This window comes from Ailuropoda melanoleuca, chromosome 1, assembly GCF_002007445.2.
Source record: "Ailuropoda melanoleuca isolate Jingjing chromosome 1, ASM200744v2, whole genome shotgun sequence".
Classification (NCBI taxonomy): Eukaryota; Metazoa; Chordata; class Mammalia; order Carnivora; family Ursidae; genus Ailuropoda; species Ailuropoda melanoleuca.
The window spans coordinates 11,176,849-11,196,129 of NC_048218.1; the positions used below are offsets into that span (position 1 = coordinate 11,176,849).

At 43.5% G+C, this 19,281-nt stretch overlaps 1 protein-coding gene across 3 annotated transcripts in view; it reads right to left on the bottom strand.

The window, feature by feature from the left end:
- Nucleotides 1-103: 103 nt before the first annotated feature.
- IFNAR2 (interferon alpha and beta receptor subunit 2) overlaps nucleotides 104-19,281 on the bottom strand; it is a 30,747-nt gene continuing 11,569 nt past the window's right edge. For all 3 annotated transcript variants that reach the window (XM_019800037.2, XM_034656136.1, XM_034656130.1), the window contains 6 exons: nucleotides 18,270-18,393; nucleotides 16,752-16,924; nucleotides 14,347-14,507; nucleotides 11,076-11,244; nucleotides 6,667-6,797; nucleotides 104-2,271 (listed from right to left, as the gene is read on the bottom strand). In XM_019800037.2, the coding sequence (XP_019655596.1) occupies nucleotides 1,564-2,271; nucleotides 6,667-6,797; nucleotides 11,076-11,244; nucleotides 14,347-14,507; nucleotides 16,752-16,924; nucleotides 18,270-18,393 (1,466 nt within the window). In that variant the 3' untranslated portion in view covers nucleotides 104-1,563. The remainder of the gene's footprint in view (nucleotides 2,272-6,666; nucleotides 6,798-11,075; nucleotides 11,245-14,346; nucleotides 14,508-16,751; nucleotides 16,925-18,269; nucleotides 18,394-19,281) is intronic.

A 19,281-nucleotide genomic window follows, 5' to 3' on the forward strand; every position in this document is an offset into this window, starting at 1 on the left:
CCGCACACAGGGGGACTTTTGTTTAACCCTAGAGATGCCAACAGAACCACAAAGCGGCTGCATTTTTACACTAATGAGAAACAACTCTAAAGACATTACCAAGTTTGTATTAAAAAGTATTTATCCTTCACCAACTTCAGACAATTATACAAAATTTAAACCCACACATACACACACGTAAAAGCAGCCATAAAAAGCGCATTCCAAAACAGCACTCTGGAAAGCTTTCAAAATATGAGAGATGATTTAAGAGGGCAGAGAATTGGACTCTTCACAGGACAAAGTCCCTATGGGATTTCATCAGGTCATTAAATAACCCCTTCACCTCTCACATCCCTCTCCTTTGAGTTACTTTAGAACAGTTATAAAAATAATCTCTTCCAAGTCCTTGAACTCATTATTGTCTGAGAAGCCTGCTCTTGGGGCGAGGGGAATGAGATAGGAGGTCCCACACATTTGATTCACCCTGGGGGCCTCTCAGGGTTGTAGCACCCCCACCAGAGTCTTCCTTGCTGTATTTTCTAATATTTCTCCTAGCACCACTGGATCTTGGAGATTACCTAGTTCAATCCCCTTATTTCTTAAATGAAGAAAGTGAGGCTCAGAGAGGCTAAGCAAAGTACCCAAGGTCACACAGGGAAATAGCAGCAGAGTCAGACCTGAGTCCCAGTTCTTGTCTGATTTGCTACGATGTTCTAGAACTTCCCTTCTGCCTCCCCACTTCCACTCTGGTCACACATAGGACACTTGGAATCAGGGCACACAGCACTTCTTCGACTGTTAAATAGGCTCTCCAGGAATTTTGTGTCTTATTTCTTCTGAAGACCTTGAAACAATTTTGCATTTGTTCTCTCGCTCTTTTTTTTTTTAATTTTAAAATTTGGCACTGAGATTCTATCCCCCTCTCTCATGCGAATGTTTCCTATTAGTCACCTGCCTGACACTAGAGTTATTTATGTGTTTGAGTTTGTCTTCCTCACTCAAATTAAGGAGGGCTGGGCAAGTGTTGAATTCTCTGCGTGTAGGTGACAGAATACGACATGTGCGAGGAGCTCAACACTGGGCTGGACCTTCCCTCCTTCCAACATGTGCTTCTGTTTCTTTGTGGGTCCCCTGCCTTTCCCTCTGGCTGCCTTCCCTTCCTTCTCTTTTCCTGCCTGCTTTCTGGCTCCTTCCTTGAGCCTGCTGGACTCAACACTGCTGACTGCTCCTGCTCCGAACCCCGCTGAATGAGTGTCTTTCTTTTCTCTTCCCGCTCCCACCCTGGCTAATTTCATTATTTCCCAGAAATCTTGCAGGGCCCTGGACCACCCCTGAAAACCACCCAGAACAGGTAAACAATGCACTGAAGGATACCCTGGTCGCCTTAGGACTCCCCTCCCATATTGGTAACTTGCATGAAATTTGCATAGATGACGTCACCAGGAACCCTGGAGGAGGCAACTGTGGTCTCCAACACGTTCCCTCTGGAACACTTGCAGACCACAGAGGAGAAAGTGACGGTGCAGGGAGGGAAACCCTGGAGGTATTTGTCGGTCCACGTTAATTAAATATTTGGGGGGTTCATCTCATTATATAGCCATCCCCAGTGTCAACACCTGACTCAGAACTGTCACTTATATCGGAAAGCACGTCTTCAGGCCACGGACACTCTGCAGAGGGTGTGGGGAAGGATGGCTGTGTCCCTTCCCCAGGGGCCTCCAGAAAACTTGTTTCCAGTCTGTGGGAATCCTCTAGGTTGTATGTCTCTTCTGGAAAACATGGTGACGCTGGAGGGCCTTCCGAGCCGTCATCATCGAGGGCGCTCACGAACACAGAGCTTAAATTTACATTGAAGATGATTTTGTCCCCAGACTCTTCAGTGGAGCTGCTGTCCTCCTCAGAAAAGGGGTCCTGCAGCAGCTTCCCTCTCCCCTCGTGGGCCCCACTGGTGCATTCTGACCCCCCGGGCTTGGGCCCCAGTGCCATCAGGGGCTCAGTGTCAGCCTCTGGCTCGGACAGGTCACGCTCCTCAGTGTAGGGCTCCAGGCAGTCCTCCCAGGTGGCCGAGGAGGCAGAGGTGGGACCCAGAAGCCCACCCACCAGCCCGTGCTTGGTGTAGCCACCTGTGTTTGTCAGAGGGGCTGCTGTTTCATCATTGCTGTCACTTTCGTCGTCGTAATTGTAATTCCACACTTTCTTCTTTCTGTTAGTGTGAATCACCTCCACGAAAGCCACTGCTTCCAATGGTGGCATCTCAGGGAATACCCAAGATGACATGTTATGAAAATTCTTTAAAAAAAAAAAAAGAGAGAGAGAGGGAGAATCAATTCCGTTTGTTCTTTACTTTTTGACATAATAAAACTCAACGAGAGTAACTGCACAGGGGTAGGGAGGGTAATGATGATGCCAGCAACGTGAGTAACAAGAACTAAGAATTACGTAGCGTTTACTTACTATTTTGCTGGGTCATACCGCTTACGCGTTATAATGCATTTTACACCCACAACCATGCCAAGAAGTAGGCTTATGCTTCTTCTCCCCATTTTACAGGTGAGAAAATGAGGCACAGAGGTGAAAAAACTTGCCCAAGGTTCATGCATTGTGGTGGCGGGGAGGCTGCATTTCGGGCTAGGTAGGCTGCGTGCAGCAGAGACGAGGTTCTGGCTTCCACTCCTTCCTACTGAGCTCCCCTTGCTGCTTCTTGGATGTCGGGGGAGGGGATATCAATCCACTTAGATTCGGGATTGCCAAGACATTCTTAAGGGGTGTCAGGGAACCGTGGGTGAGGAGAGACGCTAGGGAGCTGATTCCATCGGGGTCCCCTGGACTGGAGGACCTTAAAGGTGTAAAAGATCTCTGAAGAGTCAGGGGTGAGAATGGCAAGACTCCCAGAGCTCATTCTGTTCCAGCTCTTAGAACAGAGCACTGCGGTGATACAGCTGGATACTCTATTTTCCTATGCCTACCTGGGCTCCCCAATTTGACAAACCTGCTCTTCCCCTACTCTACCTAACCCAGCCTTGGGGTGAATTTCTATTGGGTTGTTCATCTTTTTTCTTATTGATTCATAGGAGCTCTTTCTATAATCTGGATGCTGATTATTTGTTGATTATTTATGTTATTATGATTATTTGTTATATGTATTTTCCCCTAGCCTGTGGTTTATCATTTTACGTCATCAATGACATTCAATGAAAAGAAATTCTTTTTTTTTTTTTAAGATTTTATTTATTCATTTGACAGAGATAGAGACAGCCAGCGAGAGAGGGAACACAAGCAGGGGGAGTGGGAGAGGAAGCAGCAGGCTCATAGCGGAGGAGCCTGATGTGGGACTCGATCCCATAACGCCGGGATCACACCCTGAGCCGAAGGCAGATGCTTAACCGCTGTGCCACCCAGGCGCCCCTGATGAAAAGAAATTCTTAATGTTAATGTAAAAAAAAAGTATCGATGTTCTTCTTCATGATTCTCCTTTTTGTGTCTGAGAGAATCTTCCTTACCCCAAGGTCATATAGAATCTCCTACCATGCCTTCTAAAACTTTAACAGTTTTGCCTTTCACATTAGTCTTTAATATCCTCGGAACTGATATTTGTGTATGGTGTGAGGTAGAGACCCAATTTCATTTTCTCCCATATAGATACATTTATTGACCAGCCAATCCTTTCCCCATGGCAATATCTACTCATCATTAGTCATGTTTCCATATGTGTGGGTCTGGTTCTGGGCTCTCTATTTGACCAAATCTTTGTAATGTCTTTCGATAAAGTTTTATAATTTTCTCCACAAAAGACCTGTAATATCTTCTATTAGACTGATTCCTTAAATGTTTTAAGAATATTTTTTATTACTATTGTAATGGTATTTTTATTTTTATTAATTAAAAAAATTTTTTTAAATATTTTATGCATTTGAGAGAGAGAGAGTGAGTAAGAGAGCACAAGCCGGGGGGGAAGGGCAGCGGGAGAAGCAGACTCCTCACTGAGCAGGGAGCCAGATGTGGGGCTTGATACCAGGACCCCAAGATCATGACCTGAGTGAGCTGAAGGCAGACGCTTAATTGAATGAGCCACCCCGATGCCTCTCTAATGGTATTTTTTAAAAACTATATGATTCCACTTAACTGTAGGATTCCAAGTTCAAAACCAGGTAAAACTAATCTATGCTGGTAGTAATCAGGACAGTGGTTATTCTTGGTGGGGGGGTACTTACTAAAAGGTGTCAGGAGAGAGACTTCCAGGCAGGCTGATTATATTCTCTTTCTCGATTTAGGCATGAGTTACATGGGTACACTGAGTTTGTGAAAATTCACAGAGCTTTACACTATGATTTGTATATTTAATTTCTTGGGTATTAAAAAGCAGCTTCATGTTTATTTTTATGTTGATTATTTCATATGTACCAACCCTGTTAAACTTATAAATCTTAATAATTGATCTCTAGATTCATGTGAGGTTTTTACTTCACCAGTTATGTCACCTATAAATTATCATTGTCTCTACCCTTACTCCTCAGACTTTAAGATCTATGAGGGCAGGATACTCTGTTTTGTTCACTTCTGTATCCCTAGTGCCTAGAGCATGTGGACACATGGTAGGTACTCAATAAATATTTGCTAAATGCAAACACCAAAAAAACAAAAAACCCAAAAAGCGAAAGAAAGTGAAAAGAAAAAAAAAAGGATAAAAAAGATGCCATTAAAATTTTTTTAACATGTATTCTTGATTGAACACATATACACAAATACACTAGGCATTGAGTGTTCTGTTTGCCATTCCTAGAGTTTTTACTTAAACAGAGAATAACAATTTTTATTAGTCATTTACCTTTTTCCCTTTTATTTATTTTTTATTATGTTCAGGTAGCCACTGTGTAGTACACAGTATTAATTTTTGATGCGGTGTTAGTGATTCATTAGTTGCATGTAACACCCAGTGCTCATCACAGCACGTGACCTCCTTAATACCCATCGCCCCACCCCCTCCCCTCTGAAACCCTCAATTTGTTTCCCTGGGGTCCATAGAGTAACAATTTTTAACGGAGGAATACTAGAAAGACATAAGTTACCAACACCTCCTCTCAGTACTTGGGTCAACACAATAAATAACAGGTTCATATATAAAATTAGCATAGAGTTTCGATGCATTTTAGGGAGGGGAGGAACTCCAGGGAGACCTGGGGGGAGGAATGGTAGCCAGTTCAGGTAATCGAGGTGGAGAATTTATCCAGGAGGGAATGGGTGTGGTGCTAAAGGCCATTTTATCTCAAAGGTGCGGTGAGAAATAGGAGTTGGAGGATTCGCCTAAAAGCTGAAGGCCAAAGGAATAAATAGAAGACAGACAGGTGGATTAAAGTTGAGATAAGGCTGCAACTGGCTGCTGGCATAAAAGACTCCGAATGGTATTTTACACCGAGGATAAAAAATGTCCATTCTTGGGGCACCTGGGTGGCTCAGTCGGTTAAGTGTCGGTTAAGCGTTTGACTCTTGGTTTCAGGTCAGGTCACGACCTCAGGGTGGTGGGACTGACCCCTGCGTTGGGCTCCCAGCTCATCCATCCATTCTCCCTCTCCCTCTGCCCCCCCCCCCCCCCCCCCCCCCCCCCCCCCCCCCGCACGCACTCACGTGCTCGCTTTCTCTCTCGCTCTCTCTTTCTCAAATAAATAAATAAATCTTTAAAAAAAAAAAGTCCATTTTTGAAAGGCAGGGATCACGGTGTGGATGAAAGGCAGCACAGAGCCATCTACATTTCCTAAGGCACAGCCAAATGCCGGCTGGGTTCAAATACCAGTTGTAATTAAAATTTCCCAAAGCACACACACCCACCCAATAAACAATCCCTCCCCCAACCCACCCTGAACTAATAAGACCAAGAAAAAGAAGAGTACAGTTTTATTTAAATAGGTGGTTGTTAAAAAATGAGAAGAAAAAGGTGAAATGAGTTCAAACATAGAAACATGAGATCTTTCTGAATGAAAAACTGTAACATGAATATGGAAAGACAGCAATGGGATAGAGAAAATGATACATAATGGGCAGATGTGTCAAAAGACATGAGGAGGCTCTGGAAATATGTAAGATCAATACTCAAACTTGTCTGAGTGGTTGAAGGCTCTGAGCTGCAAGTGAGCACCTTGGGAAGCACAGACAGAAAAAGGAAGACAGACAGAGTGGTTGGTTACACTAATAATTAAAGTAACACACGTGAGATCAACTGTGGGCAACCTGTATACACATGATACATGAACCAAAGTAGTAAAAACGATGAATCAGTATCAGCAGAGCTTTGGAGAAATGTGGACACCTACACGTTCCACTGACATAATCCAAACTGAAAGATGATCTTTACAAAAAATGTTAATGAAACATGTTGCATTATTCATAAAGGCCAAAGAAGAAAAAGAAATCATTTCAAATGCCCTATAGCTGGAAAATGATTAAGGGAAAGAGACTACGTTAATACCTATGGACTACTAGGTGATCATTAAAAATATTATGGAGGCGAAGTATAAACAGAAAACAGAAAATGGAAATATAGATACATATACATTCAGGTATTGTCCAGCCATAAAACACCTTGGTGTTTTTAGAAAATGGGATTTTTTTCTGCTGTGAAAATATTTGAGAGTATAATAAAAATCCTTAAAATAAAAAATAAAGATAGAAACTTAAAAAGAGACTACATACCAAAACGTTGGGGCAATCATTTCTTAAGCATATATAACCAACCCGTTTCAGTATTAGAATGGTGCTTATGAAGACAGCAGCTATTAAAAATATAGTAATTATTCCTCCTATCTTGGCTGATTCTGATGATCCTGTTGGTGAAAAATGAAATGGCTTTATTTTGCAATAAATTCAATAAATGATCACAGATGGGAATAGACGCACGTGGGGCTGATGATGGAATGAGGTATCAAAGGAGCAAACGTTAGAAAAACTATTGTTAAACACAGTAGAATGGGAAGTAATCCAAGTATACATATTTTCCAAGGATAAAAGTGGCAGATTTAATTTTCCAAAGTAAAATGTCTTCCAGTTTCTTTCTTTTCTTTTTTTTTTTTTTAAAGATTTTATTTATTTATTTGAGAGAGAGAGAACACAAGCGGGGTTGGGGCAGAGGGAGAGGGAGAGGGAGAAGCAGACTCCCTGCTGAGCAGGGAGCCCACCGATCCCAGGACCCTGAGATCCTGATCTGAGCTGAAGGCAGAGGCTTAACTGACTGAGCCACCCAGGTGCCCGTCTTCCAGTTTCTAATGATGTTCTTTGACTGCACTCTCCAACACAGTAGCCATGAGCTGCACATGACTATTTAAATTTATATTACCAAAACTGAGGGGTGCCTGGGTGGCTCAGTGGGTTAAGTGTCTGCCTTCAGCTCAGGTCATGATCCCAGGGTCCTGGGATTGAGTCCCACATCGGGCTCCCTGCTCAGTGGGGAGCTTGCTTCTCCCTCTGCTCGCCTCTCCCCCTGCTTGTGCTCTCTCTCCTCTCTCCTTTTCTCTCTGTCAAATAAATAAATAAATAAATAAATAAATAAAATCTTAAAAAAACATTTAACTAATTACCAAAATTGAAAAGAAACCCCACCAAACTCAGTTTTCAGTCATCCTGGCTACATCTCAAGTGCTCAATTGCCACGTGACCTGTTCATATTGTTAAAAAACAAAACAAAACTCCAGGCCCAAAATGGAGTCGCTTACGCCTGGCCCACGCCACCACACCGGGGCTTAACACCTAACCTGATTGCATTTTCAACCTCCCCCAGGACTGTAATCTTAACTGCTCATTCTGGAATTTCCTGCTCGGAACCATGAGGTAATCCACCTAATATAATAAGACCCTTTTGTCCCCCAAAGGGAGGTGACCTCACTTGAGAATCCTTTTCTTCTGTGTGATTTTCCTGTCCTGCCTTTAAAAACCTTTCCTTTTCTGAAGCCCTTTGGAATCCTTTCTACTTGCTAGATGCGATGTTGCCAGATTCCCCATTCTCAAACCATTCAATAGAGCTAATTAGATCTTTAAAATTTATTTGAATGTCTGTTATTTAACAGTAGGCCCTACAGGCAGGAAGAGGTGGAAAAGAAGAGTTTGTTTGAAAGAAACAACTGGATCATTCTGAGTCTGGACTTCGGCCACACCAGGGTTCTCCCGAACCCACTCTGTCCTCCTGAGTGCCCCTTAAGTTTGTCGTCAAAATTCCTTTTGGAAAATTTCAACCTCCTGACTGCAAGTAGCTCTTTAAATTTTGTTTTTCCATCTTTCTGCTGCAATGTAAGCTCCATGAGGTCAGGGATGTTCAATTTTATTTGTTTTGTTCACTCCTGTCTCCCCACCATCTACAAGAGAATCCAGCACATAGTAGGTCCCCAATAAATATTTTTCAAATGGATGGACACAGCTTTCCCTCAAGGTGTTCCTGAAAGAGCCAAGCAGTTAATTTAGGACTTGACCAGAGGGGAGACATTTCTCAAGATCTCTGGACTAACCTCCCCCAGATGAGTACTCCCCTAAGCGGTCTCCCCCAAGTCTAAGGACATTAACACCGGTCCCAGGTTGTCTGTCAAGAATCTCCCACCATCCAAACCTGTCCGGTTCCCAAGTTGGGCTAGTTGAAGGTAGTTCAGATGGCAGTCTGGACAGTGAGGAGTCCATGTTATGTGAACGTACTTGGTTCCTGAGTTTTAGACAGTAAGAATTGAGACATCAAATATTTGGATCATGAGGACTTGTACTTGCACTGACTTGGGTAATGATACAAGAAGGGAGCCTGATTTAATATGCAAAATGATGTGTTCACAGCAAGTAAAGACAAAATGACATGACAACGTGTTGTTGCACAACTGTTTCTTAGGGGGTGAAACAGAAAAGTCAGGGAGAAACTGAGTCATCTCAGAGCATGTCAACCTCCAAAGAAGGCGTGCCTTTGGTCTCAGACTTAACATTCGTCTTCCAGGTGGGGACTGAGTTTCTGCAAACCACCGTCTGTTGTGTCATATTACTAATTTGAGTTTTTATTGGTGAGGCTGTGATTTATAATTAAAAAAATATATATATATTTGGTCTGTGTCCCCAGATCCTGGCATTAGGGCTCTGAAATTTCCTAGGAATTTCCTAAGTGATTAGAGCAAGGAAGGTGAAAGAGTGTCTACCAAGCCCCTTTCTACCACAGTTGAGTTTACTGCTGAGGAAATGACTTCTGGAAAGCCCCTAAGGATGGAAGCTGGTTGCCAGGAGAACCAACTGTTGATTAGAGGGTTGGAACTTTCCACCCCACCCCTGGACCTCTGGGGGCAAGAGAGGGACTGGAGGTTGAATTAATTGCCAATGACAAAGGATTTAATCAGTCCCACCTTTGCAACGAAGTCTGCATAAAACCCTCAAAAGACAGGGTTCCGAGAGCTTCTGGGCTGGGAAGTTGGGAGGGTGGTGTGTTCGCTCTAAGAGGGCAGAGGGCTCCCTGCTCCCTCAGACCTGGCCCTCGGCAACTCTTCCACCCAGGCTGTTCCTGAGTTGTATCCTTTTGTAATCAACCAGGAATCCAGTAAAGAAACTGTTTTTCTGAGGTCTGTGAGCCATTCCAGCAAATTATCAAACCCAAGGAGGGGGTTGTGAGAATCTGCGATTTACTGCTGGTCGGTCTGACACCCAGGTGACAACTTTGAGGGGCAACTGGCATTTGAAGTGGCGGTGGGGGCAGTCTTGCGAGACTGAGTCTCTAACTCCGGGTAGATAGGGTTGGGATTGAGTGAAATTGTGAGACCCTGAGCTGGTGTGGAAGGATTGCTTGGTTGGGGAAACCCCCCACACCAATGGAATGCAGAAGTATTCCGTGAGGAGAGGAGAAGCAGAGTTTCTCCATTCAATTGGTTTTGTTTGTTTATAAGATCATGGTATAATAATAATAATAATAATAATAATAATAAATAAAATAATAAAATAAAATAAAATAAAATAAAATAAAATAAAATAAAAAATATCTGGTCTTTCCCCTAGTTCTTGGCACAGAACATCAAATCCCTGAGTGATAGGAGTGTGTCTTTTGGGGACCGTATCTGAGTTCATGCTAACGAGGTGAGCAAGGCAGGGTGCTGGAGAGCTCTAGGATGGGGGCTGGTCACCAGAAAAACCAACCTAGTGATTAGGGAGTGGGAACTTCTGGCCTCATTGACCACAGGGGAGGGGAGAGGGGCTGCAGATCGCATTTAGTCACTAACGGGTGATGATTTAATCAATCACGCCTCTGTAATGAAACCCAGTACAAACTCTGGAGGGCAAGGCTTGGGGAGATTCTGGGTCGGTGAACACATGGCAGTATTGGGGGGGTGGTAACCCCCTGACTCCAAGGGGAGAGCTCCTGCCCTATTAAATCTGAAGGGAGGTCGTGGGAACTTTTGGATTTGTAGCCAGGTTGGACAGAAGTTTGGGTGGCCAGCCTTGCGGCCCGCACCCAAAGGAGGCGGTCTTGGGCCACTGAGCCCCTTCACCTGGGGGGTCTACACTAACTCCAGGGAGTATCAGAAATGAATCGAATCGCTGGACACCTAGTTGATATTGGAGAACTGATATTAGGACATAAGTATGTAAATTTGCTGGGGGTTCACATTTTTGTAAGAGCTACAGGCATCAAGAATTTATATGCAAGTTTAGGTTTGCCTTCGTCAGGGACTCTCTCATTCACACTGGTGAGTTTTCCTTGCACCTGCGAGCCGCGAGGCAGGCCACCTCGATGAGCCTCGGCTGACCTCCATAATCTGACCCTCTCTCGGATACCTTGCCTGCAACTGCTTCCAGCAACCCTGCCTCCTCCAGCCCCTGGCTTGAGTAACGGCCAAGCTAAGGACATCCGGAACTGAGTTTCATCCTGACTCCCTGAAATAGAAGTGACTTTATAAAGGTAGATATGGTATTGTCCCTCTGGTATGGCACCTTCAAAGTGTCTCCACCGCATAGCTGAGACTGACCAACAGACACATCTCTGTGATGTGCTTTCAGGGGAAGAAATACTTTCCTTGCTCTATGATTTTCAGATTCTTCTCATTAAATAGGTTTTCCCGCAGAGTAAAAGCAACACATGAATTTTTAAAAACTCATACCTGTGTCCTGTGCAGGTGGAAGGAGGGTGCATTTTACTGGGGATCTATGTATTTCTTCCAGATTTCTATGCTTAAAATAAACAGATATACAGTAGTTTGTGTTTGGAAGTAAGTTGTCGATGACGTAAGTGAAATTTCCAGTGACATTTTCATCTAGTGTGGGGTTATACTGTGAAAAGAAGCAAAAAGTCAGGAAGACTTTGAGTGAGAATTTCATTTAGAGGCAGGCCGGAAAAGTCTCTTTGGGGATTCGTCTTCAAATCTTACACAGGGGTAGAAATATTGTAGGCTTGAAAGGAAAAAGGATTTTTAAGTTATTCGGGGCCAGCAACTGATCACAAGACTGCATGTATGTGTCGTAAACCACGCATACTTTCAAACCATGAAGTCTACTCTGGCAATCTCATTTTATAAATGAGTAGAAAAAGTTTCAATGAGGAATAAAGGTTTCCGTGATATCATTTTTACAAGATTATTTTGTCTTGCATTAAGATAACCTTGCAAAAATGAGAAAATAGAAAAGGAGATTACCTTTTTTTCATTAATGATACGTATCTACACTTCAGAAGTGCTTTCATATATATTAATTAACGTGACTATTAAAACCGTCCGCAAAGTTGGCGTTTTCCACATTCTTCAGATGACGAAACTACCGCTCAGAGTGGTTAGGTAACTTTCCAAGGCCACACAGCTTGTCTGTGGCAGAACTGTGGCTGCTAATTTCTCGTCTTCTCCCTTAAAACCCCTTGCCTCTTCCTTCCCAGGTAGTTCTGTTCCATTTTGGAATTAAAGAGATGATATGAAGGTTCTTTCAAGAAAAACAACTTCTGCGTAACACTTGATAGTTTTCAAAATACTCACAGTTCTATGAATTAGGATTTCCAGCAGCTCAAATATGGCCTTCTGTAATAATGTTTTTCTGCAAGTTTATGTTTAGAAGGAGGAAGGATTAAAAAAAGAAAAGAAAAGAAAAAAGAAAATGCCCTAACGAACTAAAATCTCACGCATGGCCAACAACCAATGAAGAAGAAAAGGGGGAGCGAAGTAGAAACTTCCTGACAACAGCCAGGAATAGCCAATGGTAGCCAAGAGTCAGAATATCTGGGTCCCACGCCTGGTGCTGCTATTGTGAGATCCTGATGAAGTCTGCAATGCTTGCTTCCTGTTTGCCTGAGCAAACAGATATGCCTCTGTGCCTGAGCATTCTGCCTCCCCCACTGTGCCTCGGATGTACAGTCCCTGCTCCGAGCCAAGGCCAACCCCTTCTTGCGCTCATGAGATTCCATCCATCCTCAATTCCTCTACAACATGGCTCCACCAATCCCCCTGGTACATTCCATCTGCACATGAACGTGCTGTAACTTCTTCCACTTTAAAGTGTCCCTCCCTTGACCTCACTTTCCACCAGAGTATCTCTCCTTCTCTTTCTAGAAAAAGTCCTTGGAAGAATTAGTTCTCTTCACTGTCTCCAATTTCTCGCTTCCTTCTCTTTCTGGAGATCTACTCCTACCAGATTCTTGCCCCAACACTCCACTGAAATCACTCTTATCAAGGTCACCAGGACTTCCATGTTGCTTAATCCAATAATCAATCCATAGACTTTGTCTGACATATCCCATTAATAACATTTGACCCAGTAGATCTCTTTCTCCTTCTGGAACTTTCTTCCCTCAGCCACCAGGACATCACTCTCACCTACTTCTCCTCCTACCTAGCTGGTTGCTCCTTCCCATTTTGGTTGCTCCTCTACAGTTTGAGTCCTCTGGGGCTCTGACTTTGAACATCTTCTCTCTGCATATCCACTTCCAGGTGGTCTCGCTTTGTCTCAAAGTATCAATACACACCAAGAAGCCAATGACTCCCCCGGATATCTCTCCCCTCCCCTGAACTCCAGACTTGGAGCCTTCAACTCCTGCTCAATGTCTTCTCCTGGATGCCTTGTGGGCACCTCAAATCTGACATATCCAAATCCAAGCTACTGAGATCCAACCAACCACCTCCCCCGTCTGTAATTAATCCCACTTTAATAAATGGAAGCTCCATCTACCCAGGTGCTCTGGTCTCTTTCTTCACCACACCACACATCCAATCCATCCAAAAATACTGTCAGCTCCACTTGCAAGACATATGCAGAATTTGACCACTTCTTGGCCAAGTGGTCCAAGCCACCACCAGCTGTCACCTGGATTCCACCAGTAGCCTCTTCTTTTCTTCTCTTGATCTAATTTAGTCCAAAGACTACTTTTCTTTAATGAAGAAGATGCTCATTAACACCATTTCCCCTTACAGTGTTGTCAATATCTTAATAAGCATAACACTCTTATTTTAGACATAATAATCTCAGAGTTAGTAGCTCATGGGTTGAATATAAATTAGATGTGACTGGATTATGATATTTAAAGAAATTTGATACAGTCTCCGAGCTCCATAAGCTTATTTCTTCCCTCTGTTATTTTTGTACACTTTTCCTAATCAAAGGATTAGGGTGCTGATTATAATCCAAGTGGATATTAAAGGGAAAATTATAACTATATAATTTCCTATTGTGTAATTACCATCATAATAGCCCTTTAACTGGTCTCCCAACTTCTACCTTTGGCCCCTATGATCTAGTCTCAACACACCAGGCAGAATGCCCCGGTAAAGCCTCGGGTCCTCCAGTAGCTTCCTGGCACTCCAAATATATAGACCCACAAAGCCCTATAAGATCTGGGCCCTGTTGCTCCCCTGACCTCACCTCCTTCTATTTTCCTGTCTTGGTCACTCCATTCCAGCTCCCTGCTGTTTCTCAAATCCACTGGGCCCACTCTAGCCTCAGGACCTCTGACTTCCGGTGCCCTCTGCCTGGAAAGCCCCTGCCCCTGATAACTTGTAGGCTGGTATTACGTGCAAGGGTTTATACTTGGCCAAGGGCCATGCCCCTGTACCCTCCTCTGATACCCTGCTCTACTTTCATTCATTCCACCACGTGGAATTTCGCCCTAGTGTGTGCTGAAATTAGCCATTCTCTTGGTCTACACCACACTCCTTTCTCTTCCCTGTGTGTACCCTGATGTTGTGCATGTGACTTCTTCTTCGAAAGAAGACCACACTGCTAGGCGAAGTCAACATATTTCTACAACGAACAAACCATGGAGACTTCTTTCCTAAAGTTAGACCCCACTGCCTCAGACCCTTTAGCCTTAATTGTTCCAGTCATTACATGTGTCTTTTTTTAAAGAAGAGAGTTAAATATATTCATGGCCAACTCAGAACTGTTTTGACTACTTACCTTCTTGACAATCCCCCCTGACTGTTCTTCAATGATGAGTGGTAAGTAAAACTGTAATACTTTGCCATCTAGTATCTTGGGAATGACGGGTGGAAAATTCACATTGACATTAATGTGGTCGGTAAAGTCAACAATATCAAATTCTGGCGGTTCCAAAGATACTGTTTAGAAAACAAAACCAGAAACAAATCCCAATGTCTAACCGTACTGTTCCCAGGGCCGTATTACAACCTGACTTCTTGACAACTATCTTCTCTTTAACCCACCTATGGTCCTAGTTGAGGCATGGGTTGTATTTGTTTTACTGGTGAAAAACTGAGAACCATAAAAGTGATGTGATTTGCTTAATGGAGAAATGGAGGACAGGTTTTGGGATGGAAGTCAGTCCTTCCCAATTTTCAGGCTGTATTCTAAACATGAAAGTAAAAATGACTTCTTTTCGTATTACAATAATACCCAACTATTGTAGAAATAGCCAAAAACACAGTAGGCAATTATCCCTGAATGTGGTTAATCGTCTTTTGTCTATAGTGTGTGAGTGTAAATATATACATACGTATATAAACTGAATGACTGTACACACACACACAGCACACACACACATCTAAACTAAAATTAAATCATTCTTACCCACAGTTTTGCGTGGTGTACCGTGCACTTAACTCATTTCATAAACATATTAATGCATATTTACCTCCATCGAGAGCTGGTCAACTGGCCTGTGGGTTGGAGTTCTGCACAGGCTGCCAGTTCAGAGTGGTTTTTTGTTTTGAAAGGGTTGCAAAACAATGAAAGAAGAATAGGTGATATAGTGTATGATGTGTGGCCCATAAAATCCAAAGTATTTCTTTTCTGGCCTTTTACGGAAAGTTGGCTGACCCCTGATGTTCATCATGACTTTTCATGGTTGGTTCTATTCACCAGGACTTCCATGTTGCTAAAGCCAATAGTTAATCCATAGTCCTCATCTAACGTGTCCCATTTATAGCATTTGACCCATAGGTCACTTTCTCCTTCTGGAACTTTCTTCTCTCAGCCAACCAAGAGGCTGGCTGTACCATAATTTAGCTGATTTGTTGTTTTATTTTATTTTATTATTTTTTAAAGATTTTATTTATTTATTCGACAGAGATAGAGACAGCCAGCGAGAGAGGGAACACAAGCAGGGGGAGTGGGAAAGGAAGAAGCAGGCTCATAGCAGAGGATCGTAACGCCGGGATCACGCCCTGAGCCGAAGGCAGACGCTTAACCGCTGTGCCACCCAGGCGCCCCTGATTTGTTGTTTTAAATATGAGGTTGTCTCTAAATTTTCTGAATAGGGTCCTTGCATCAGTGAGCATTCTTGGAGCTAAATCATGACATTTGTCCATGATTGTTCTTTAGGGTTAATTATTAACGAAGAATTCTGGATTTGAGCAGGCAGGTATTAAAGTTTTAATACACACTGCCAAATTCTTTCAGAAAGACCACACCACAGTACACTCCCTGCATTTCCTCTAAACCTGGGTATTTACATATTTTTCATGTTTACCATTTTGAGTCTTGAAAAATGACATCTTTCTGACTTTAACATCGTTTCTGCAATAGTCTGAATACCATGATCTAGAAATTGTGCTTTTCTTTCTTTTCTTTTAATACACACAGATATGTAGATTTCTACATACACATAAACATATACACACAATTCCAGTGAATCTCCTAACTAGGTTGTTTGTGACAGTGGGATTCGGTCGTTATCACTTTGCTAAGTATGTATGTGTGAGGGGACACTCACATAGCCTTCAACAGGGAGCTGAAATCCAATCTTTCTCTTGGAAACAGGTGGCACATTAAAAGTGCTGGACTCTGGCTGAGGACCACTGACCCTGGGACTGTTAAGGCAAGTGCCATAGGGAGCTGACTCCAGTCATAGGAAAAGAAGAGAGAGGCAGACCCACTTTCGGGCTCCGTCTTCTCTGAGTCTGGGCAATGGCGTAGAGAAGAGCTCCTGGGTTATGATCCGGGGGAGGGGTTGCAGTATTAAGGAAAACAGTGGCCCAAAGAGTTGCGACAGCTCAGATACAGGCCATCTGGACCTCACTACCTGCATCCTGTCGGGTTCTGAAATATACCAGAAAGTAGCGGCCATTGCTGCCAGAATGCCTGCCTCACACAGGCATAGAGGAATCTTCTGCAAAGTACAGGTCATCAACCCACTTTTGAAAAAAGAAAACTGAGGCTCAAAGAAGCAAAGTAAATCCTTCACAGTTCCAGAGCTGGGAAAGCACCAGGGTCAGGCAGTGCCCCTCGCCCTAAATCTGAGACACCCTCTGCAGAACTTTCTATTTCATGGCAAAGCAAATATTGATGATCTTGATAACGATGATGAGGATGAGGATGAGGATGATAAAGAGAGATCCACTCACTGTGTGTTGCCAGGAAGAAATCGATGAAACACGTGACCAGCGTTGTGTTCCCTCTGAATCCATCAACTGTGACAGCATACGTCTCGGACAGGACGTCCCACACATCCGTTAGGTCACAAAACGATGCTGTGATATTTGAACAGTGCTCCACAGTCTTCATGTGGTCTGGTATACTTTGAAAGGAAAAGAAATGATAAAAGGAAAACTTCAGCATTTATGTGATGAGAATCCACTAACTGCCTGCCTTCTTCATTTCTTTATGGCTCTGTCCGAACACCACTGTATCAAGTCGTCTTCCCTAACCACTTTATTTAAAATGGAACACCTTAGCCCGTCGTGTCCACCCTCTCTCTCCTCATCCTGTCTTTATTTTCTGCACACTGTTTACCAGCACTGACCACATCTGTTTATTGCTATCTCTGCCTACTTTCAGAATATCTGCTCTAGGCCCCAGGAGGTCAAGGACTTTGGTTCATGGTTCGACTCCTGGCATGCGATAGGTGCTCAGTAAATATTTGCTGGATGAATGAATGAGCAAACGTTATGCTTTCATGGTAGAGGCCCCAGATCTCCCTGTCCCCACAGAACGATCATGACTGTCCTCCCTGAAACCCTCTCTCCAGCTGTGGATCACATGGTCCCGTCCCAAGTCAGCCTGTGCTATATAGGGACGACAGAGACATCTGATTTCTTGAGCTTCAGAAAGGTTAAGTGGGTGCTACACGTGACCACCTAATGCAGACAGAAACGACGACTTTGGCAGGCACCAGAGAAACTCGCAAGAGGCCTTCTGCCGGGTCAGTCGGTACTAGTAACAGCTATTAGCCAAATAAACAGCAAACAAAGGAACATTTGGAGGGGCAGCTGGATCAAAGTAACAACTTAGAAGGGTGACATGAGACATCGGAAGAAGAGAGCCATTGAGGGCTCCATCCATTATGTTATTCAACTTTGCAGCCACCCCGACGTAGCACACTCAGCCCAGAGAAGCTGAGCTCTGTGCCCCAAGGTCACAGCCGAGCAGTGATCAAGCCAGACTGTGGACCTGGCCTCTCCTGGTCTGAGCCAGGCAGCTTTCTGATGTGTCACAGGGCTCCCTGAGTAAAGAAATATGAACCCAACATCAATATGGTCACCATATCTTTGGCTCCTGTCCTCAGAAAACAGTGCATTCATTCATTCATTCATTCATTTCTCAAAAAACTGTGCTTTACATGTCCAGACTGACTGAGTTAGCGAAATAATTGTGAAAACCATACACAGTAATTATTTTGCTTATGTGGCTCTGACCTGTAGAAATGATTATAAATACAAGCTTTGTCAAAACCAGTTTGAGGTTGTGAACGTACTCAATTTGATTAAAAGTGGACTTGGACTTTTAAAGCTCTGAACTCAGAGCAGAGAGAGAGGGAGAAAAGAGAGGTGCTCTATCACAAGGAAGGCCACGACCCTTCCCTACTCCCCAGTTAATAGACAAAGAATATATTTAGCAAGAAAAAAATGAAGTGCCAAACCAACCTTATGACCAGGTACTGTAATGTATAGCGATCTGGTACAATCGAATGGTTTTTTAATTCCCATGATAAGATGACCCGGAAATTGCGTAATGTCACCTTGAAAGTGCAAGATTGATCTGACAAATCTAAAGGAAAGAGGAGAAAAAAAAAAGAAACACTGAAATCTGGAACCTAAGGTTGTCCAGTCTGTCCCTTGGGATCTGGAGCCCACACGCCCAGCAGAGAAGCCCCAGGGTCTTGGGAACACGGGAAGGACATGGTTCTAGTGGACACGAGAGATGAAGTAACGTTAACTAATTCATGAGCAACACATCGTTAGGGCAGGCAAGCTTTGGAACCAGAACCCAGCGCCGTGGAAACTGGGCTCCTTCAGTTATCATGGACTCACAGCAGCTCATCGGATCAAAAGGATCTGTGTCCACCTCATTCTCTCATCTCAACTCCAACTCTGCCTATAGTCTCCCTACGCAGCTCAGCCCACTGCCTGCTTTCCCTCCACTGACCTTCCCATTACACTTAATCCCCTGTCACGGAAAGAAGGGACAGATAACACATGCCTGGACTGGCCCTTTCCAGGCACTTAACCTCAGCAACACTGCTGAAGTCAGTGCTCGGAAGAGACCCATTCTACAGACCGTGAAACTGAGCAATTGAGTTATATAACATTATGCAGCTGGGAAGAGGTGGCGGCAAGTGAGATCGAAAGCTACAGCGGTCAAATCCCGTTCAAATTCAAGTCTTTTCTTTCTTTTTTTTTCAAATTCAATTTTTATGACCCTCTAAGTTGCCTGTGGTTCAGACCTAGGACTTTGCTTCTTGGCTGCGAACTCTTCATCCCTTGTGCTCATCACAAGGTTGGACACAGAGTTAATGCGGAGTGAGATTATGTGGACAGGTTTATAGATGTAGGCAAGATGTTTGGTTTAAAAAAAAAAGTGTTTTCCTTTCTCTGGCACCAGGTACCAGACAGCATGTGGAAGAATGCAAATGAAGGGTAAGTTATTTCTTGATCA